Source organism: Catharus ustulatus, chromosome 9 (assembly GCF_009819885.2).
Source record: "Catharus ustulatus isolate bCatUst1 chromosome 9, bCatUst1.pri.v2, whole genome shotgun sequence".
Taxonomy (NCBI): domain Eukaryota; kingdom Metazoa; phylum Chordata; class Aves; order Passeriformes; family Turdidae; genus Catharus; species Catharus ustulatus.
Window position 1 is genome coordinate 30,403,367 of NC_046229.1, and position 17,257 is coordinate 30,420,623.

At 43.1% G+C, this 17,257-nt stretch overlaps 1 protein-coding gene across 2 annotated transcripts; it reads right to left on the reverse strand.

The window, feature by feature from the left end:
• Positions 1-20: 20 nt before the first annotated feature.
• On the reverse strand, positions 21-17,235 carry C9H1orf112 (chromosome 9 C1orf112 homolog). Of its 2 annotated transcripts, none has more exons than XM_033067357.1 (24): positions 17,080-17,235; positions 16,507-16,546; positions 15,746-15,834; positions 14,483-14,587; positions 13,809-13,946; positions 12,876-13,038; positions 12,498-12,582; positions 11,882-12,020; positions 11,366-11,446; positions 10,972-11,000; positions 9,420-9,568; positions 8,773-8,881; positions 8,017-8,203; positions 7,595-7,677; positions 6,070-6,121; positions 5,708-5,797; positions 4,840-5,025; positions 4,124-4,243; positions 3,137-3,232; positions 2,595-2,708; positions 2,089-2,193; positions 1,713-1,793; positions 873-986; positions 21-612 (listed from the first exon to the last, which is right to left on the reverse strand). In XM_033067357.1, the coding sequence occupies exons 1-24, from the start codon at positions 17,176-17,178 to the stop codon at positions 427-429; spliced, it is 2,640 nt and encodes an 879-aa protein (XP_032923248.1). In that variant the 5' UTR covers positions 17,179-17,235; the 3' UTR covers positions 21-426. The 2 variants fall into 2 exon arrangements, with proteins under 2 accessions (XP_032923248.1, XP_032923246.1); XM_033067355.1 differs by having other exon boundaries at positions 10,972-11,036; positions 17,080-17,234.
• Positions 17,236-17,257: the final 22 nt, after the last annotated feature.

Genomic DNA, 17,257 nt, shown 5'->3' on the forward strand with positions numbered 1-17,257 from the left:
GAACAGTAGAGAGCCTTTAATTGTTATTCCTGAGTATATTTTAAAATAAAGATAAAAACACTACTGCCTGGGCACCTGCATGTGACAGGACCGAGGTCAGTGCTGCTTTTACAACAGCTTCAAACCTCTCAGTATTCAGAATACAGTATAATGAAATGTTTATCTCCACACAGTAGAAGAACAAGCACTGTACAAGCCCACAGCTCTGATGTCCAGTAGTGCCCACTCCAGTCCATCAGGCTATGCAGGAGAGGCTGGCACTGCAGCCCTCAGTCCATTCTGGCACACAAACCACAACCCAGCAGTATTGCAGAGCAGTGCCCCATGTCACAGCTTTTCCTTCTGCAGCACGCCTGGCACGAAGGCACCTCTTCCCTCCCACCAGGGAGCTGAGCTGGGTCATTGTCCCCAAGCCCTGTTGAGCACCTACCGCAGGTTGTCCCTGAGGGTGGCCATGGCTGCATGCAGAGCCTCCAGCTTCACTGCAAGCCAGCCTGGGGGGGACCCTTTCTGAAGCAGCAGCTTCACAGCCTCCACTGCCCCCTCCATGGTGCCTACTGCTGCCTTGTACTGCTCCTCAGAAGGGGGGTGACAGGCTCTTTTGGCCACAGGCTGCAGATTTAAGAAAACATGAAACATCCATTTAATACTGTACTTGAGGGATCAGTCATCATCCAAATGCAAGGAAACCCTTAGGTGGAACAGAGCTGCACGAGTCCCTTGTCCTCTGAGGGTTCTTGCTGCCTGGCAGGCACTACAGACCATTAGGATATCATACATGTGACCTTTTTCCTTAGAGCATGGAGGGCAGCTCAGCCTTTTCAGACTCCCCAGAAGTGACAGAAATGAACAGTTTAAAGAAGCACACATACCTCTCCTGCTGACTCCAGTTCTCCATCCACTTTCAAAACCTGTGCACTCCAGGTAATCCTTTCTTGCTTCAGGCGTTCTCTTCGTGCTTCTCTGGTCTCTTCCACCTGCCTTGTCTAGGGAGAAAGCCCCAGGAGAGGTAACTAAACCCAGGCAGCATTACCAACCTTCACAGGCTCAATTTGTAGACCAGAACAAAAGGGAGAGAGGGAGGGATTTTAATGTGCAGTTCAAAGAATATTGTTTCTCACACACACTTCTAACCAAAGATTGAGGTTATCTACAACTTTGGGTTAGCATCACTGGCAGCTCTCAGTTCTTTTTTAAACTATCTACTTGCCAAAAGCTGCTCAGGCAGAGAGCTCTGCCTCAGGTTACAGTTGCCCCCTCTTCCCCAGTTGCACTGTTCTGCAGCAACAGCCACCTGCTCCTAAGAGGATTTCTCCTAATATGCAAAACGCACTGAAATGTTTCATACATGTTCGTTTTGATTTCAGAAACTGATCCAAGAGAAATGAGGAAGGAAATCAAACCAAATTATCAAATTCTGTATTTTTAATAGGTAAATTCTTTCAAAAACAACAGTGCAATTTAGTAATTATTTTTGTTTAAGGATGATAAAAGCTTTGAAGTTGAAAGTACTGGAGGACCAGTGTGCACAGGAATGGCAGTTGCTAATTCTGCTGATTAAAGCAAGCAGAAAAGTTCAACCAGACAATTTACTGTAAAGTTATTTAATGGTCATGCAGACAATGCAAGTCTAGACCCATGCTGTGTACTGCTGGTAGCAGATGTACAGCATCAACTAAGATAGCAGTAAAATGGTTAAGCAACATACATACCTTAGCCAGAAAATTAACAACTTTGTTCTTAGCTTCTTCAGAATTAAGGCACCAAGGAACAACATCTTCATGTCTTGTTTCCTGTCAAAAATGTTATTGGTTGTTCAGTATATTCAAGCTAACAAGGGAACAAAGTAGATGTTTCTATGACAGTCTCTTGCAACCAATCTAAGCAACCAGTGCCTAATCCTCCTTTACTTCCAGTTCCTGAAATCTCTTCCAACTGCACCAGCCCTCAGCACTTCTAACGTGCAACAGCTGTAACTCAGATCCAGACTGTGCAGTGAGGAGCAGCAAGCATTTGAGACAAGAGAATTTGTGTACAACACAACTTAACGGAACTGAATGCCTGCACCCAGAGTTGGGCTCTGCTCACCTCTGCAAAATGTGTGAATGCCTCCAGTGCATGCTGGTGAATCAGCCAGGTCTGGTCAGCCAGCAGAGAGGCAAACAGACAGGAGAGCTGGGGCACAACCTGCCTCTGCAAGAGAAAAAACCAGCCATCAGTTCCCAAGGGTTAGTTGTGCATATCCCACCATCACGATTTATTATTAAAGAATCACTCTGAGGGACAGGTTTGGGAAATGTGAGTGCTGCTGCCCTGTCTGACTAAAGAACCACTGTGAGGGAGGTGACATTCTATTCTCACTTCTTGTTCCTTCTCACCAGTGAGAAAAGACTGGCATCTGAACCTCCAAACATCCTGCAGGCACTCAGCACGTCTTGATGAAAATAAACCTGCTGCACTCACCATTAATCCAAGACAACTGTCCTGGCGTTCCTGTAGGTAGTTAATGAATTTGATTCTTTAACTGTATATTTAAATAAAAGTCTTTTTATCAAAAGACAAGGCAATTTCATTAAGGCCACAATTCCATTTACCTGTGCTTCTTGTGGAATAAACACCTTTCCCATGGAAGACAGAAAATCCACCACTGCTAGACGGACATGATCCGGGGGATGCAGCTGGAGCAGGGATGACTGCAGTGCAAATACCTGCAGGAGGCAAACCCCAGCAAAGCCCCATCACACAGACTGCAGGTGAAAACTGAGCAGGCTCATCCTTAAATCCAAACACATGGAGTTTAGAAACCTGGAGGAGCTATGCTGCCTCTCCAATAAAACTGGCCAGGATAAAGCTGCAGGGTCCATTTCAAAAAGAAATGAGTGTTTTATCTCTATAGCACTTCCATATATCTCAATTATCTCACAGAGAAAAGGGATTCTCAAAAGTAGTGTTAATCAAAATGGCATGTGCTTGGTTTAAAGACCAGGAAAGTAATCTATGAAGATTACTTCCTTGTTAAGAAAATGCCAGACCATGAAATAACTCACTTGAGATTTCAACAAATCACAAAGAACTTATTTTTCATGTAGTGAATTATTCATAAGGTGGTGTTGGGGGTTTTAGGATTTTTTTTTACCTGGGTCATCAGTTGAGCATCTAGTGCTTGGATGAAAAATTCTAAAAGGTGAAGTAGTAAACACAGTGTCCTCTGGAGACATGGCTCATCAGAGACCTTGAAGAGAGCACAAGATATTGGTAACATTGCATTTTAGCTTATGGAATAACTGCTTAGGAGAGAATGTCAAGTTACAGTAGCATTCCAAAATTGTTACTCTGATTTCCCACATTTAAAGCACTGCATTGTAAGCAGCAAAGAAAACATTAATAATCATATCAGTATTTCTAGGTAGTCATATTTTATGAGACCCTTTTCTTTGATTTTTTAAAGAACATTTCTTAACCCCCCTCTCCTTTCACTACTCACTAAAATAAGCACCTAAAAGTTATCTGAACTATTTCTTTCAGTTGCCAAAATGTCATCACAGAATGGTTGAGGTTGGAAGAGACCTCTGAGGGGGCACATTGCTGGCTCCTCACTCCCACTCTCAAGCTTTCTTCTTTAATCTGGAGCATGAAAACCCTGAGGAACCCTTTTTTCCTTTCCTTTATGCAGCTGCAGCCATGAACTGGTGCATGGTCACAAGGACACTGCCTTGGGTGGAGTGATTGGCCCTGTGTGTCTCTCTGTGCTGGGCTGTGCTCTAATCAAATCACCCTGAGTTTTGTTCACATCCTAATCAATATTTAAAATACACTGAATTTGTAATGGGTATGAAGCAAAACCAGGAATTTAAGGCTTCTCCCTGAGCAAATCTGAATGTGACACTGAGTAACAGATGGAGTAACAAGGAAGCATATATGTAACATTCAGGAAGTCCAAACTCAAGTTCCCCGGAGTTCATGCCTGCCTCACAGATAAACCAGTTGAGAGCTGATGGGCAGCACTGGTACATTGTGCTTTACTGAAACAGTCCAATCCAAGTAAAACAAATGAATAACAACAACCTGAGGAAACAGCACCAGCCTCTCCAAGATGTGCTGTCATCAGTGGAGCATCTCTTACCTGCTTAGCCTGGAGAAAAGACCAGAACTGACTGAGCACTCCCAAGAGAGATGTCTTAAGTTCTGCCTCCAGAGTGGCATCAGAACTGCAGACAGCCAGCAGGACAGAAAGGGCAGTGTTCTAGGAGGAAAAAATGTGTCAGACAAACCAAAACACACTTTATGTAAACCAAACCAAAATCCCAGGCTCACATGAAACATCTAAAGTGATACAAGGTGGCAAGAAGGTCAATGTACAGAACACCTAATCCAGCAGGAGAGCAGCCAACAAAGATTCCAGAGCAGGGAAACCACCCATTACTCCTGTGAGCTTCACACACTGCAGGTCATTTGCTGCACTGGCAGGAGAAGCCTTTAGTTTTTCACACTCCCTCATTTAAGGAGATCAGTGAGCATCTTTCAGGTCTGATGCTGCATAAAACCAGCCAGGACTTTAAAACTGAAGAGGAATTGTATGCTAAGGTACAGCATGAATCAGAAATTCTGAAGAAAAATACAACAACTAGAGTAACTAGTGAATCACAGAACCTCCACTAGCACAGCAGAGGTCCTAAAGTGATGCATTCTACAAGAAAACATTAACATGAGAGTTCTTGCTTATGCATGTGTCAGCTAGGCAACAGACTGAATAATAGAACTGAGGTGACAGCAACAGAATCCTTGCAGTTTGAAAAATGAGAGCTGATTCATTTTCCAAAGAGAAGCAGATCTGCTTACCACAGCTGGGAGCCCTCCCAGGGCACGGCTGCTGCTCAGCCACTGCCGGCACCGCATGAGCCCAGCCGAGCACAGCTGAGACGCCACCTGTGCCCTCAGGTCAGGATTCAGGGCTCTGAGGGACACGTGCTGCCACACAGCAAAGTTCTCCACCTCTTCAGGAGGAAACTTATGAGCAAATTCTACCTGGAAACAAATGGTAATAGAAACTAAACAGACCAGAAAACAATTTGATAGCTTGAAAGATGAGAAACCAAAATGCGCTGCTGGTTTGCTTCAGATACATTATGTGAAAAAAATAGTGCAAAATATTTCAATAAAATCCATCTTTTTATATGAAAAACATTTAGAAACTGCAACCTCCCTTGTCACATACAGGACATCAGAATGATTAAGGAACTTATTCTTTCAGCTGCTTGAATCAACGGCCCTAGTGAGTAGAGAGAGGACTTTAGTCCCTCCAGGGTACACAGAGAGGCAGGGACAGGACAGGACACCCCTCTGGACACCTGATGTCATGAGAACATTCACATCAGTCACAGATGCAATGACAGGACACAGTTTCAGCAAATGTGGGGAGTGCTGTTGTTCTCATACTTTGTCAAAAAAAATATTTCATTGCTACCCAGTAACTCTTAGAAAGGCCAATGTGCTTTTCCTGTTTTAGAGAGCACATCTGCACAAAGCAGCATCCACAATAAGTAATAACTTATTACTTAGTCTAAGTCATTAAGTCACTAACAAGTACAATAACAAATGCAGCAAGTGAGCACTCAGCATCTCCAGAACTGAAAGGGAATATGTGAACACAGGTCACTGATTCAAATCTCTTCTACTCTTCCACAGCAGATGCTGGTGCTGTACTTGCCTGATGCTCTGGAGCCATCAGGAACATCATTCGCCTCAGCAGCACAGGCAGGGCAGAGACCTGGCAGCAGTCACTGGGCCAAGCTTTCACCTGCATCAGGATAAAAAAGTAATGCAGCTCATTACACTGAGGGAAAAATCACCACTGAGCAAACAGATTCTATACAGGATGGTCTGAGATGTGCTATGTGAGCTCACTGTAAATAAAATAAGCAGGGCATATTGGTTTATGTTTTCATTGTACTGCTTTTGCTAACTACTAAGCCAATTTGAAGCACTGAAACAATCTCCATTTGAATCTTGGCTGGTAGCACTCAGATTAAAACTGGTGCCAAACTGCAAACACATCACTGTGGTTCTTACCAAGTGGGCAATCACATTAACGTGGTGAGCACACAGCTCAGCTGTTCCATACCTGAAACATGAGAGACAGCAGCTTATCAATCTGTACTTCCTATTCTTCATATCATAAATCTGGTCTGAGAAATTGCCATTTCCTAGCACATTTAAAAGAGATTTGCAGAGATACAATTTACTTGAGACAACCATTTCAAAAATCAATTACAGTAGTTTCACGAATACAAGCCGCACGGATTATAAGCCGCACCCCCGGTGCCTCGACAATGTTGCTGTCTTTGTCAATAGATAAGCCGCACCCCGAATATTAGCCGCACTTTCGTTCGTCGCGAGAATCCGTGCGCAGCTTTCACAAATTGGCCAATTAGTAACAGGATCGCGGCATAGCGGGCTTTACTGGCTCGGGGCGGGGCCAGGAAGGCTCGGCCCGCTCATGGTTGCCGACGGGGCCGGGTGGCCCAGCTCAGCGCCACGGCTCGGCGGGGCTGGTCGGCTGGTGCTGCCGCCGCCGCCGGGCTCGCTGGCCCCCCTCTCCCGTCAGCACCGCCCCGCTGCCGCGTTCGCTCGCCCGGCTGGCAGGGCTGCCGCCGCCGGGCTCGCCGCCCGCCCCGCTGCCGCTTTCGCTCGCCCTGCGCCGCGCCTCGCGAGCGCCGCGCCTCGCGAGCGCCGCGCCCGCCCCGCTTTCGCTCGCGGCGGCGCTTCGCTCGCGGCGGCGGCGCTTCCGCTCGCGGCGGCGGCGCTTCCCTCGCGGCGGCGGCGCTTCCGCTCGCGGCGGCGGCGCTTCGCGAGCGCCGCTTTCGCTCGCCCCGCCGGCAGGGCTGCCGCCGCCGCCACCAGGCTCGCCGGCCGCCCCCTCCCGTCTGCACCGCCGCCGCGTTTCCTCGCCCTGGCCGGCACTGCAGGCCCCCGCACCGCCGGGCTCCCCTACGCTGCTGGCCCCGATTCTGCTGGGCTTCCCCCGCTGCCAGGCAGCCCCACCCGCCGGCCTTCCTGCTTCTGCCATGCTCCCCTGCACTGCTAGCCCCAGTTCTCCCGGGCTCCCCCGCCCTACTGACCCGGCTCTGCCGCCCCCCTGCCCCGCCCTGCTGGCCCAGGCTCTGCCGCCCGCCCCCCGCACTGCTGGCCCCGCCTCTGCCAGGCTTTCCCACCTCTGCCGGGGCCGGCCGGGCTCCAGCTTGGCTTGGGGCTGCCGCGGGCTCTCACTTCCGTGTTGGCAGCTTTTAGAATTTTGTTAATAGATTAGCCGCCCCGGAATATTAGCCGCACTTCCGGGTTTCCACCAAAATTTTGGTCAAATTGGTGCGGCTTGTATTCGTGAAATTACTGTATTAAATAGAGAAGCTATGTTCCCCTTGCTTGCAATAATGTAAAAATGGCTAAGCCATTTCTACTCCTAATTTTTAAAATATGTTCTGTGTCTGAAAACAATGCAATTCTGGGAAAATTCTGTTTTACAAAAATCTCTCTCAAGCAAATTGCAAATTATGTTCAACAACAGAATGAACTGGATCTGTGTACAGGAGCATCTTACCGGGCAAGGAAGCACCACGAGTCCATTGCCAGCAGAGACGTGATCATACTGGAGCCCAGCACTGCATCCAGCAGGGCACGCTCCTGAGGAGAAATGGGAAAATGACCACAATCTGAGTACTGCAGGAAAAAAAGCACTCAACTTTTATAACAATTTGGCCTTCCCTCCTCTGAAAGAGAATAAAAATTGCCAAGACCACTGAGATCCACAAGAAATTTATTTTCCCCTTTCCTGCAAGTGACATTTACTGTGTAACTGAACTCCAGCCATGCAACTGTGTCACAGCTGATTTCCATAAAACCATCTCAGATGGTTCTCTGAGCATCTTTTCAGAGCCACATCATCAGAAAGAACCCATTCTTTTAAAGTAGCACCTATGCATCAGAACAGCTGAAGAACTGATAAGCAAAACCCAATCTTACCAGCTGAGGGAAGTGTGATGGGAGTGTGGAAGCAATGAAGGAGCACAGGTGGACACAGACATAGTGATAGAGGGTGATGGGAACTTCTGGTTGTCCAGTACTGACCACCTGTGGCAAACACACAGGGAGAGAAAGCTCCCCACAGCATTGGTGGAAACTGAAGAAGAGAGCTGAAAACAAAGACAGGCTGCAAGGGGAAAAGGGAAAAAAAAACCAAATAAAAATGAGAACAGTTTGGTTACAGACATGTAAGTCCCAAATCTTGCAGGCAACATTGGTATTACAAAATCTTTGTCTTCAGCCAGAAAAGATGGCAATAACCCCAGTGCTTTTACACCAGATTTATGTTCCTTACTGCCTTCCTCTTTTAACAATTCAGGTGATTATTAGAGGGTTCAGGCATAAAAGTATGAAATTTTAACTCAGTATCAACAAATTATATCCTTACAACAAACTACATAGCCTTATTCCTAGCCTACAAGTACTCTAAATACCACTCCTTCCCTTTCCTTGTTTTGGTTTAGGGCAAATTTGGGAGGAAAGACACCCTGAATAAACAAAGACATCTCTGTCTTTGTATCCTTCACTCCTGAGGCAATGAACGTCAGATCCTGTTTGTCTTGGCATGAGGATGGAAATCCACAGCGACAATTTTACAAGTTCAGTTGCAAAGGAAACTCCAGCAGCTGAGCCCCTTTGTTTGCCTATATGGAACAACTGGTGTGGTGCAGAACTGCAACAAGAACATTTTTGTACCTTTTTCCTGTGTTCCAGAGAGTTTGCACTTCTTCTGGCTGAGAGGACAGCTTGTCCATTATGGTAAGCAGGAGCAGACACTGGGGCAGCTGCTGCTCAGGAGGGAGACCTGTAGAAGTTTGGGTTTCAGATGTGAAGCAGGCTGCCTGGATATATTTATTGTGTGTGTAAACTGGCTTTTAGGTGTAAAGGCAAATTGATGAGCTACCTCAGAATTGTGAGATTTTAGCCAAGGCAAAAATCAAGAAGAGCTTGTTGAAACAAAAAGCTGACATTTTCCCAGTTTAAAGGCAGAAATATTTGCTTTAGGAAAAAAAAAAAAGCTGTCTTCCCCTACCAACAGAACAAATCCATTTTACTTAGAAAGTCTGTGGCAAATGTGGATTGAAATTATGCAGAAGAGCAGAATCGACAGGATTTCTGTTAACCAGATTAACAGAGCAGCTGCTAGGAGTACTTTAGAAAAGATTAATTCAGCAACAACATAAAACTATCTGTCATAAAATCCATCCAAGTTAAGAGGTAATCAGCTCTATCACAGTATTTACAAAAAAAACAGCAAATGAGTACAGAATATTATGGTCCAGAAAGCCAAAATGTCAATGCTGATCCCTCAGACAGCTCTGGGAGTTGTGCTTTCAACCTACCTAAATTTTTACTTAACACTTGTTCCATGAAAGGACTAAAGGGAAGGAGCTGGGTGATGAGAGGGTCCAGAGCCACAAGAAAAACCCGGGATATTTCATCCTGATGAACTTCCAAGATCTCTGGAGCATAAAGACTGGGAGGAAATTTGCTGAGGGGGAATAGAGAAAAAAAAAAAAAAAAAAAAAAAAAAAAAAAAAAAAAAAAGAAGAAGAAAAAAAAAGAAGTTAAATATTCTCAGTAGCATTTTCAGCAACACTACAAATTCATTATTTCCTTGCTCCTGTGAAATAAAAGACAGAAAAGGCTCCCCATTTTAGAATATGTTATAGCCCAAGAGTTACACTCTGCATTCAGCCTTTAAAATAAGCATCACAATCCAATATTTTACTGAACATTTAAAGAAAACCTTACAAGCTCACAGAACACATGTGTAGAATACATCACACCTCTCAGAAGAAATATCAATTCACAAAGAGTGAAAGGGAAAAGGCAGGAAAATGTCTTTATACTCAATTTGACAGCCACAAATATCACACCACTAACTTAACACATGACCCTAAAAGGGTATCACAGTTTCTCTGAAGAGATAAAAAAACATTGGGCAATAAAAGAAAAAAAGAACCAATATGAGAATAAAGCAAGAGATCATGAAATGAAAACCTTCTACTCTTGCAGCTCATAAAGTGAACTGTAAAAATGCCACCTTCCTACCCAAAAATCCTGCTCAGCTTCCCTGAGTGAATAAAACTTTACAACTTTCCACTTGAGAAAAAAAACTACAAGGTGAGTAAACTTAGAAGAAACTCATAAAAACACATCCACCCAATCTTGCAGTGGAACATGCAGTGAACTCAGGTGCACATCTCACTACAAAACCTATTCTGAATTCCAACAAAGGGCTGAAATCAGCCCTCTGATTTCATAGCATAAATAATTGTCAGTATAAAGTCTGGGTTCTCTTATGCTTCCTCACCACTGCTGCAACAAAACTTTTTGAAAAGAAAGTGATAAACCACTTGCAGACATTTTTAAATGTAGCATTAAAAGAGCATCTGCTTCCAGGAGAACTAGAATCCTTCTTTGAGTCTCCTTAAGATTATTAACACAACAGTAAAGTTATGAAAAATTTCAGGACACTCTGTTTCTGATCCCCTCTTTCTCCAGGACAAGTTTTCTCAAACTTTGTCTTAAAGCAGAAACAATCTGTCAAAAGGCACTGCTGACACCTGCATTTAGTTGTATAAATTTATTTTTCTGCATATCCTACACATAATCTGTTAATAAATCTTGCCATAAATAGTTGTAATGAAGTTAATGGTTTGTCACTATGGGACATGCACAGTATTGATCAAGAATGGGGTTAAGGTAACTACAAAACACTAAGCCATCTAATTTATTAAAAATATTTTAGCTTTCTCTAAATAAAAAAGATGGTAACAACTCTGGAATGAGAACTGCATTTTTACATCTCAAAATATTTGTAATTCAAGAATGCAGTATAGAAATGTTATTAAGATACTATCAATAATCAATTATTTGTACTTCACATACCTGTATATCTGAAGAAAGAGCTGATGTAACTGAGAACAGGAATCAGAGAAACAGGTAAGAAATTCCTGCAAAAGCCATCAATTTTGAGTGATATTTTTAAATAAAACCCATGATTAATTACATGAATTACTGGACATCTATCAACTACTCTGTGCTACTGGATGAAACAACCTGTTACGGTTTATTTTTCTGGGAAATCCCAGCAGTAACCCTGCACAGGCTTGTGAGTATTTACTGGTGGAAGAACTAAAGCAGGTTATGTATGGATGTTAATTATACTGCTCATATGGGATAGCTGCAAATTGTTAAGATATTACACAGTACAGAATGATTCCATTTGCAGACCAAAGGCTTACATTTAATACTAACACAGAATTGAAGTATTAAAACCTACCTTGGTGTAGTGTAGAAGGGAGTTAGCAAAGAACCTGCACAGTTTCACTGTCTTCTGGAACAGCCTGGAGTCAGTGCCCTCCTGTCCAAAAGAAGCACTTCTAAAAGTTAATGTACAGTAATACAGTAAAATAGGAAGTTAGATTGCTAACACTGTTCAAAACCTATTTCACATTTGATTCTCTACAAACTCTGAAGCTAAGGGGGGAAAGCTTTAAAAATATTCAGTATGTAGGCTTCAACATTTTCAGAGCAATATTAAAGATTTGATTGGCCTTGGGATAATGCCAGTTTAGGAAATACAAAAAGATTCTCCCATAGTATGGTGAAAATGTAGTGTCTCACTAAAACATCTTCAATCTACACAAAGCTGTGGGCCTCACTTCCATGTGGTTTCTACCACATGAAATAAAGAAAACCAAAAAGAACCCAAACCAAATTAATCCGAGCAATAATACAGCACAAAGAATTTTTCCTCCTTAAGTTCACTGGCAGCCTTGGGAGCTTTTAAACTCACCTGTATCTGTGACACCTTCATCTGCTCAGCCAGCTGCAAACAGGAGTCAAAAGAAAGAAGAGTGTCCTTGCACAGGCCACCGAGGATGTCACTGTGCTTCAGGTGGCACTGCAGCAGGGAGTGATGCTTCAGGCTCTGCCTGAAAGACAGGAATATAATCAGATATCTAATTGTCAGAAGCAATGAGTTCTTGTTGCAACTGTCAGTGCAATTATTTCCTACAAATGCAAATAGCCAATTCTACCATTTAGCCTTTTATACAGGCCAAAAATTAAAATATCTACCAATTTGCTGGTCAGACCTCTTAATATTAATCATTCAGACAACAGTGCTGCAAATTTTCTTCTGCATTGCAATACAGAAAGTTTCTATTACTTTTCATACCAATTCCTACCTACTTTCAGTGGCAGTGTTTTAACATTACCTCCTAGCTAAATTTCTAAATTTCCTAACTAAATAGCTACATTGAATTCTTTCATTTTAATGTTATTAGAAACTCTGAGCACGGAGCAATTGGGACATTCATTATTTAAAATTACACCACAATAAAACCCAGTTGAGACATTCATTCTTTAATATTACACCACAATAACACCCAAAGAGTTTAGCTACATACTTGATGATGAACTTCCAAGTATTGGCATGAAGAGCGTGGTCCATATTGGAAATGACAGAGCACATCTCCAGCACAGTGTGGATTACTAAGGAAACAGCAGCAACAGAGTTAAATCAGATTTATGAGTTCACAGCAATCCCAAGAGAATACTGAGAGAATACCAGGATACTGACATGAACTGGGAAAATGGCTCAGTGTTTGGGTGCTGCCCTTTTCCTACAAATCTGCACAAACTTTTTGAGTTCAAAACGCTGCTTTCTGAAAAATTGATCAGGACAGCAGGAACTGAGCACACTCAGAAACTTGTTTTAAAATTTCACACATACTCTCTGTATGAAAAAAAGACTAAGACTCAAAAAGTACCCAATTCACATATACCTGACACCATACATGTGATGTCCTCTTCACTGGAAGCAGAGCTTATGGAAATCAGATCAAACAGCTCCATCAGCTGTTTCTGAAGGGAGTAAGTTTCCTTGAACATGGCTTGTAGGAGGTCAGAAATTAGGTGCAGGTGCCCACAGTACACTGATTCACTGTCCTGAAAGGGGAGGAAGAGGTTTGTTACAGAGCTCAGGACTCACAGCCTTATTTTTCACATGCAGAAAACACCAAGAGCTTCGCCATACACCTCTCTGGAAAAAAGAACAAGGCACAGATGTACCTACTTTAACTCAATACACAGCCCCAGAGCACTCAATATAAAATATGTTCACCTGCAGCTCGTGGGACTAATGAGGTCTGGCTGACTCTTGGGAGTGTCAGGGGCTGTGGATCAGCCCTCCTTGTATGAACCTAAGATTGTAGAACCAAAACAGGACAATGCCAGCAGTAAAGGAAGCAGCATTACCAGAGATTTCCCAATACTTCCATATTAGAATTACTAGGAAAAGATATGGCACCTGAGTTTGAGTCCTGATGTGGAAAATTGATGTAAATGTTCCCATAAGAAATAAATACTAAAAGTGAAAATGAAAGGCAACCAAAAGTTAGTGCGCCCCATGATAATCTTTTTTTATTTTCAATGCTTTGAGGGAATTACTGTTGCACTTGAAAATCCAGATCAGTCCATGTCTGAAACTGATCCCCAGTCTGAGCCCAGTCTGAGCCTCTCATCAGCAGGTCAAGTTTGCTGGGCAGACAGCTGAAAAATCATCTTTGTACTTGTGCAATGAGTGCATTCTGAAAATGACTTAACAACTAAAATTAAAAGAATAATACTTGGACAACAGTATTGCTTCAAAATAAGATCTCAAGTGTTTCCTGAAAGCCAAGGAGCACAAGGAACTTTGTGCTCCCAGCAGTGCCTACCTTGCAGTGTGTGAAGGTGCTCTTTACCACCCAGAGGACGGAGGAAGGGAGGGAGTGGATGCTCTGCAGGGACAGCTCCTGCAGCGAGCACACGTAGTGCACACAGCCCGTCAGCGTCTCCAGCAGCTGCACCACGGCCTGAGAGCAAGGGGGAACAACATCAGCTACTCCTGCACTACCTCCAAAAGCATTTTTTCTTAGTTGAAATGCACCTGGGGTTTTACGGCATTTAAAGTTCACTGCTGTTTGCATAAATAAGCAATTTGTTAAAGATGAATGGAGCTCCAGAGCTTTTCTCTGATACCATATCCTCTGTGAAAGCTCCTTATTTCTTTGACTATTGTTCTCAATTTACAAAAATGTTAAAACTCAGAATGAAGTGACCAGATTAAACAGGTGCCAGATTCACTCTTTAAATATGGGGAGTCACATTCCATCTGCAGGAGGGACTTAAGCAGAATTTGAGATGATTTTTAAAATTATCATTAGCATCACATGCTAGCTGTAATCAAATAATTCACAAAATGTCAACTGAACTTCGACTACAAAGGAAGGTTAAATCACATTTTAAGCATCAATAGCTGGCAAAAAAATTCTAAAAACCTTTTAGTAGCTTAGGTAAAAGCAAAGAGTGATATAAACATTATTTTGACAGCTGATGTGATGGGACTTGCCTGCAGCAGATTCCTTACAGTACTGCACAACTCCGTACTCTGGCTGGTCAGTCCTTTGGCCTTGCTGGATAATTCACACATCAAGTTATCAAAGAACTGTAGAGTCTGGCAGAACACAATAAAACCGAAATGTTTCACCTACAGAAGCACACATGCAAATAATAACACCATTCTGTACCTGCTTGCTTCCTTGGCATGGAGGCACAGAGAGAACTCACAGCAGAACACTTGCCAGCACTTCAGTCACAAAGCATGATACAACAAGAAGTAAAAACCATTTATATATATGTATATTATAGACAGAAGGTATCTCAGCTGTTATTTCTTCTAAAATCTGTTGCTAAAAGTTAATTTGCTTGAAATATATATACCTCAACCTACCAAAGATTTTTTACTTAGTTAAAACCACATAATTTAAAAAATATTTTAATTCTAAGAAAGAAAATTTATTTTCTGAGAATGATTACTAATATTTTGAATACATTAAAAAAATAAGTCTGTGACATACAAACAACACCTATTTCTACTTTGCTGAGGTTTCTGGATATCTGATGAGTGTTGCAAAGGCAGTGAGGTGCTTCTGGGCACATGCAGGATAAACAGTGGTACACTGATCCTTTTTCAGGATGTGCCTATTGTGAGACAATTTTCCTGTAATCTCCAAAAATTTGTTACTTGAGATAAAATAAGAGAAAGGGAATTCAAGTGGCTATTTTTGCTGGCTTTTTAAAAAGGACAAGCTGAGGCCTGAAATCTAAATCAGTAATTTGGCACCACTTAAAATGCAAGCACTGATTTTAATGCAACTGTGGCACAAAATTTTCCACTGTTTCATCAAAAAAGAAAACATGTGTGAGGTCAGTATGGTCTAAAAGTTTATTCACTATATTAATTACAAATTTCACAACATTTATTCATGATACAGGAGTGTTGAGCTCTTCAGTTTACTTGTCCTGAGAAGCTCCCTCACTTAAAAATTCTCCACCTTAGTAATTGTCTAAAAAGCCCTATCTTCTCAGAAAGAAATAAAACCCAAGAGTAGAAAGCAGAACATTGTATATTTGATTCTCTCCCTACTGTAATGAATGAGAACAACCACAGAAACAATTCAACACAACACTGTGAAAACTCTTAAAGGGTAAAATTTACATTTTAATTTTTGTATCCCACAGATATTGTGCAACCCCAAAAGAAGAATCACTGCAATCTAAGCAGGTCCTAACACTGCACTGACAATTCCACAGTTAACTGAAGCTCTCCTACCTTAGGTAATACTTTTGAGAAAAAAGTTTGTTCCAAGTCTTCGAGGCTGATATGAGGCAAAAACATCTCAGTCAGGATCCTCAAAACACCTGGAAAGAAAAACATTTACAATGTGTAATTCTCAGAAATATACAGCAAACTACCGGAGGAAACAAAGAACTGCAGAAAGCAAAAACAGATCAGGTACTCGATTTTGAGAGAGGCAACAGAGCATTTGCCTTATCTGAAATGCATGAAAACACACACACATTACCCGAAAAATCAAGTAACTGTAACAGCTCCAACGTGCACAAACCCACCAAAAACAGCAGCACACCTGACTAAACTTAGTTGAAGGCTGAGCACGACTGCCAGCCTACAGATCTAGTATTTGTCACATTCCAAACTGCAAATACTTGCACATTTTATAATGCAACATAATATGCAATGTAACAGGGAGTTACATACGAGCCTCATTTTCTTTTAACTATCAGCTTTGTCACCTGAAAGGTAACAGCCCAAAAGAAAGTAAATGCCAGATAAAAATCACCATTCTTTCGTGTCTTTAAAGATCAGAAGTAGCAGAAAGGGAAAAACAACAGAGTTTCTGTAGGTGCATTTATAAAGCTTATTCAACATGCAGTAAGTGGAATGTGCAAGGTCCAGCAGGATCGCTGAAGACTCTGAAAAGTTGTAGCAGAAGTATTTTAAGCACTGCAGTGATTCCAATGCAATTGCAATAGAGGGCTCCACAGAAGAGGCACTTTTTAGCCATCACTTACGAATATGCTCAGTCCAGTCTTCAGACTCTTGATACATTGAGTAAAAAACGTTAAAGAAAATCAGACTTGCTCTGCTATAAAGGCTATCTTTAAAGCACTTGCAGAAACCACAGTGACTTCTATCACTGTCTCATGTACCTCTGAAATTGGTGAGGATGCTCCATAAGCAACGCAGGCTGATAGCCCGGAGTACCCACAGGATCAACAAAGTATTTCCAAAATGTATTAGAGAGCAAGTCTTGAAGAGGGTTTTTGTTTGGTTGGGTTTTTTTTGCTGGTGTGTGGTTTGGGATATTTTAGGGGGCTGGGCTTCTTTTGTTTTGGAGGAGGGGGAGTGGGTGAGAGGTGTGTCGCGGAGTTATCCCAGTGCTAAATGAACTACACGCGATTTTCTAGGTTCTATGACTCTTTAATACCAGGGAAAGGCTGTACCCGTCTCCAGCGAGATTCCCGACACCCAGCCCCACAGAGCTCCCATCGCTCCCCCTCACACAGATTCGGCTGAACCGTGGAACTCCGAAGGATGCACACACCGCCCCCGCAGCCCCCCCAGAGCCCTGCTGGGAAGGATATAAGGAGCCGGGGCAGCACGGCGGGCAGCTCCCGGCGGCAGAGCTCCCAGTCCCAGGCGCCCAGCTCCCGCAGGAGCAGCTCGGGGTCCGCCTGGGACATGGCGGCGGCCGCGCTCCCCTCAGCGCGAGCCGGCGCGGGAAAGGCGCCCCGCGCTCCCACAATGCCCCGCGGCCGGAAG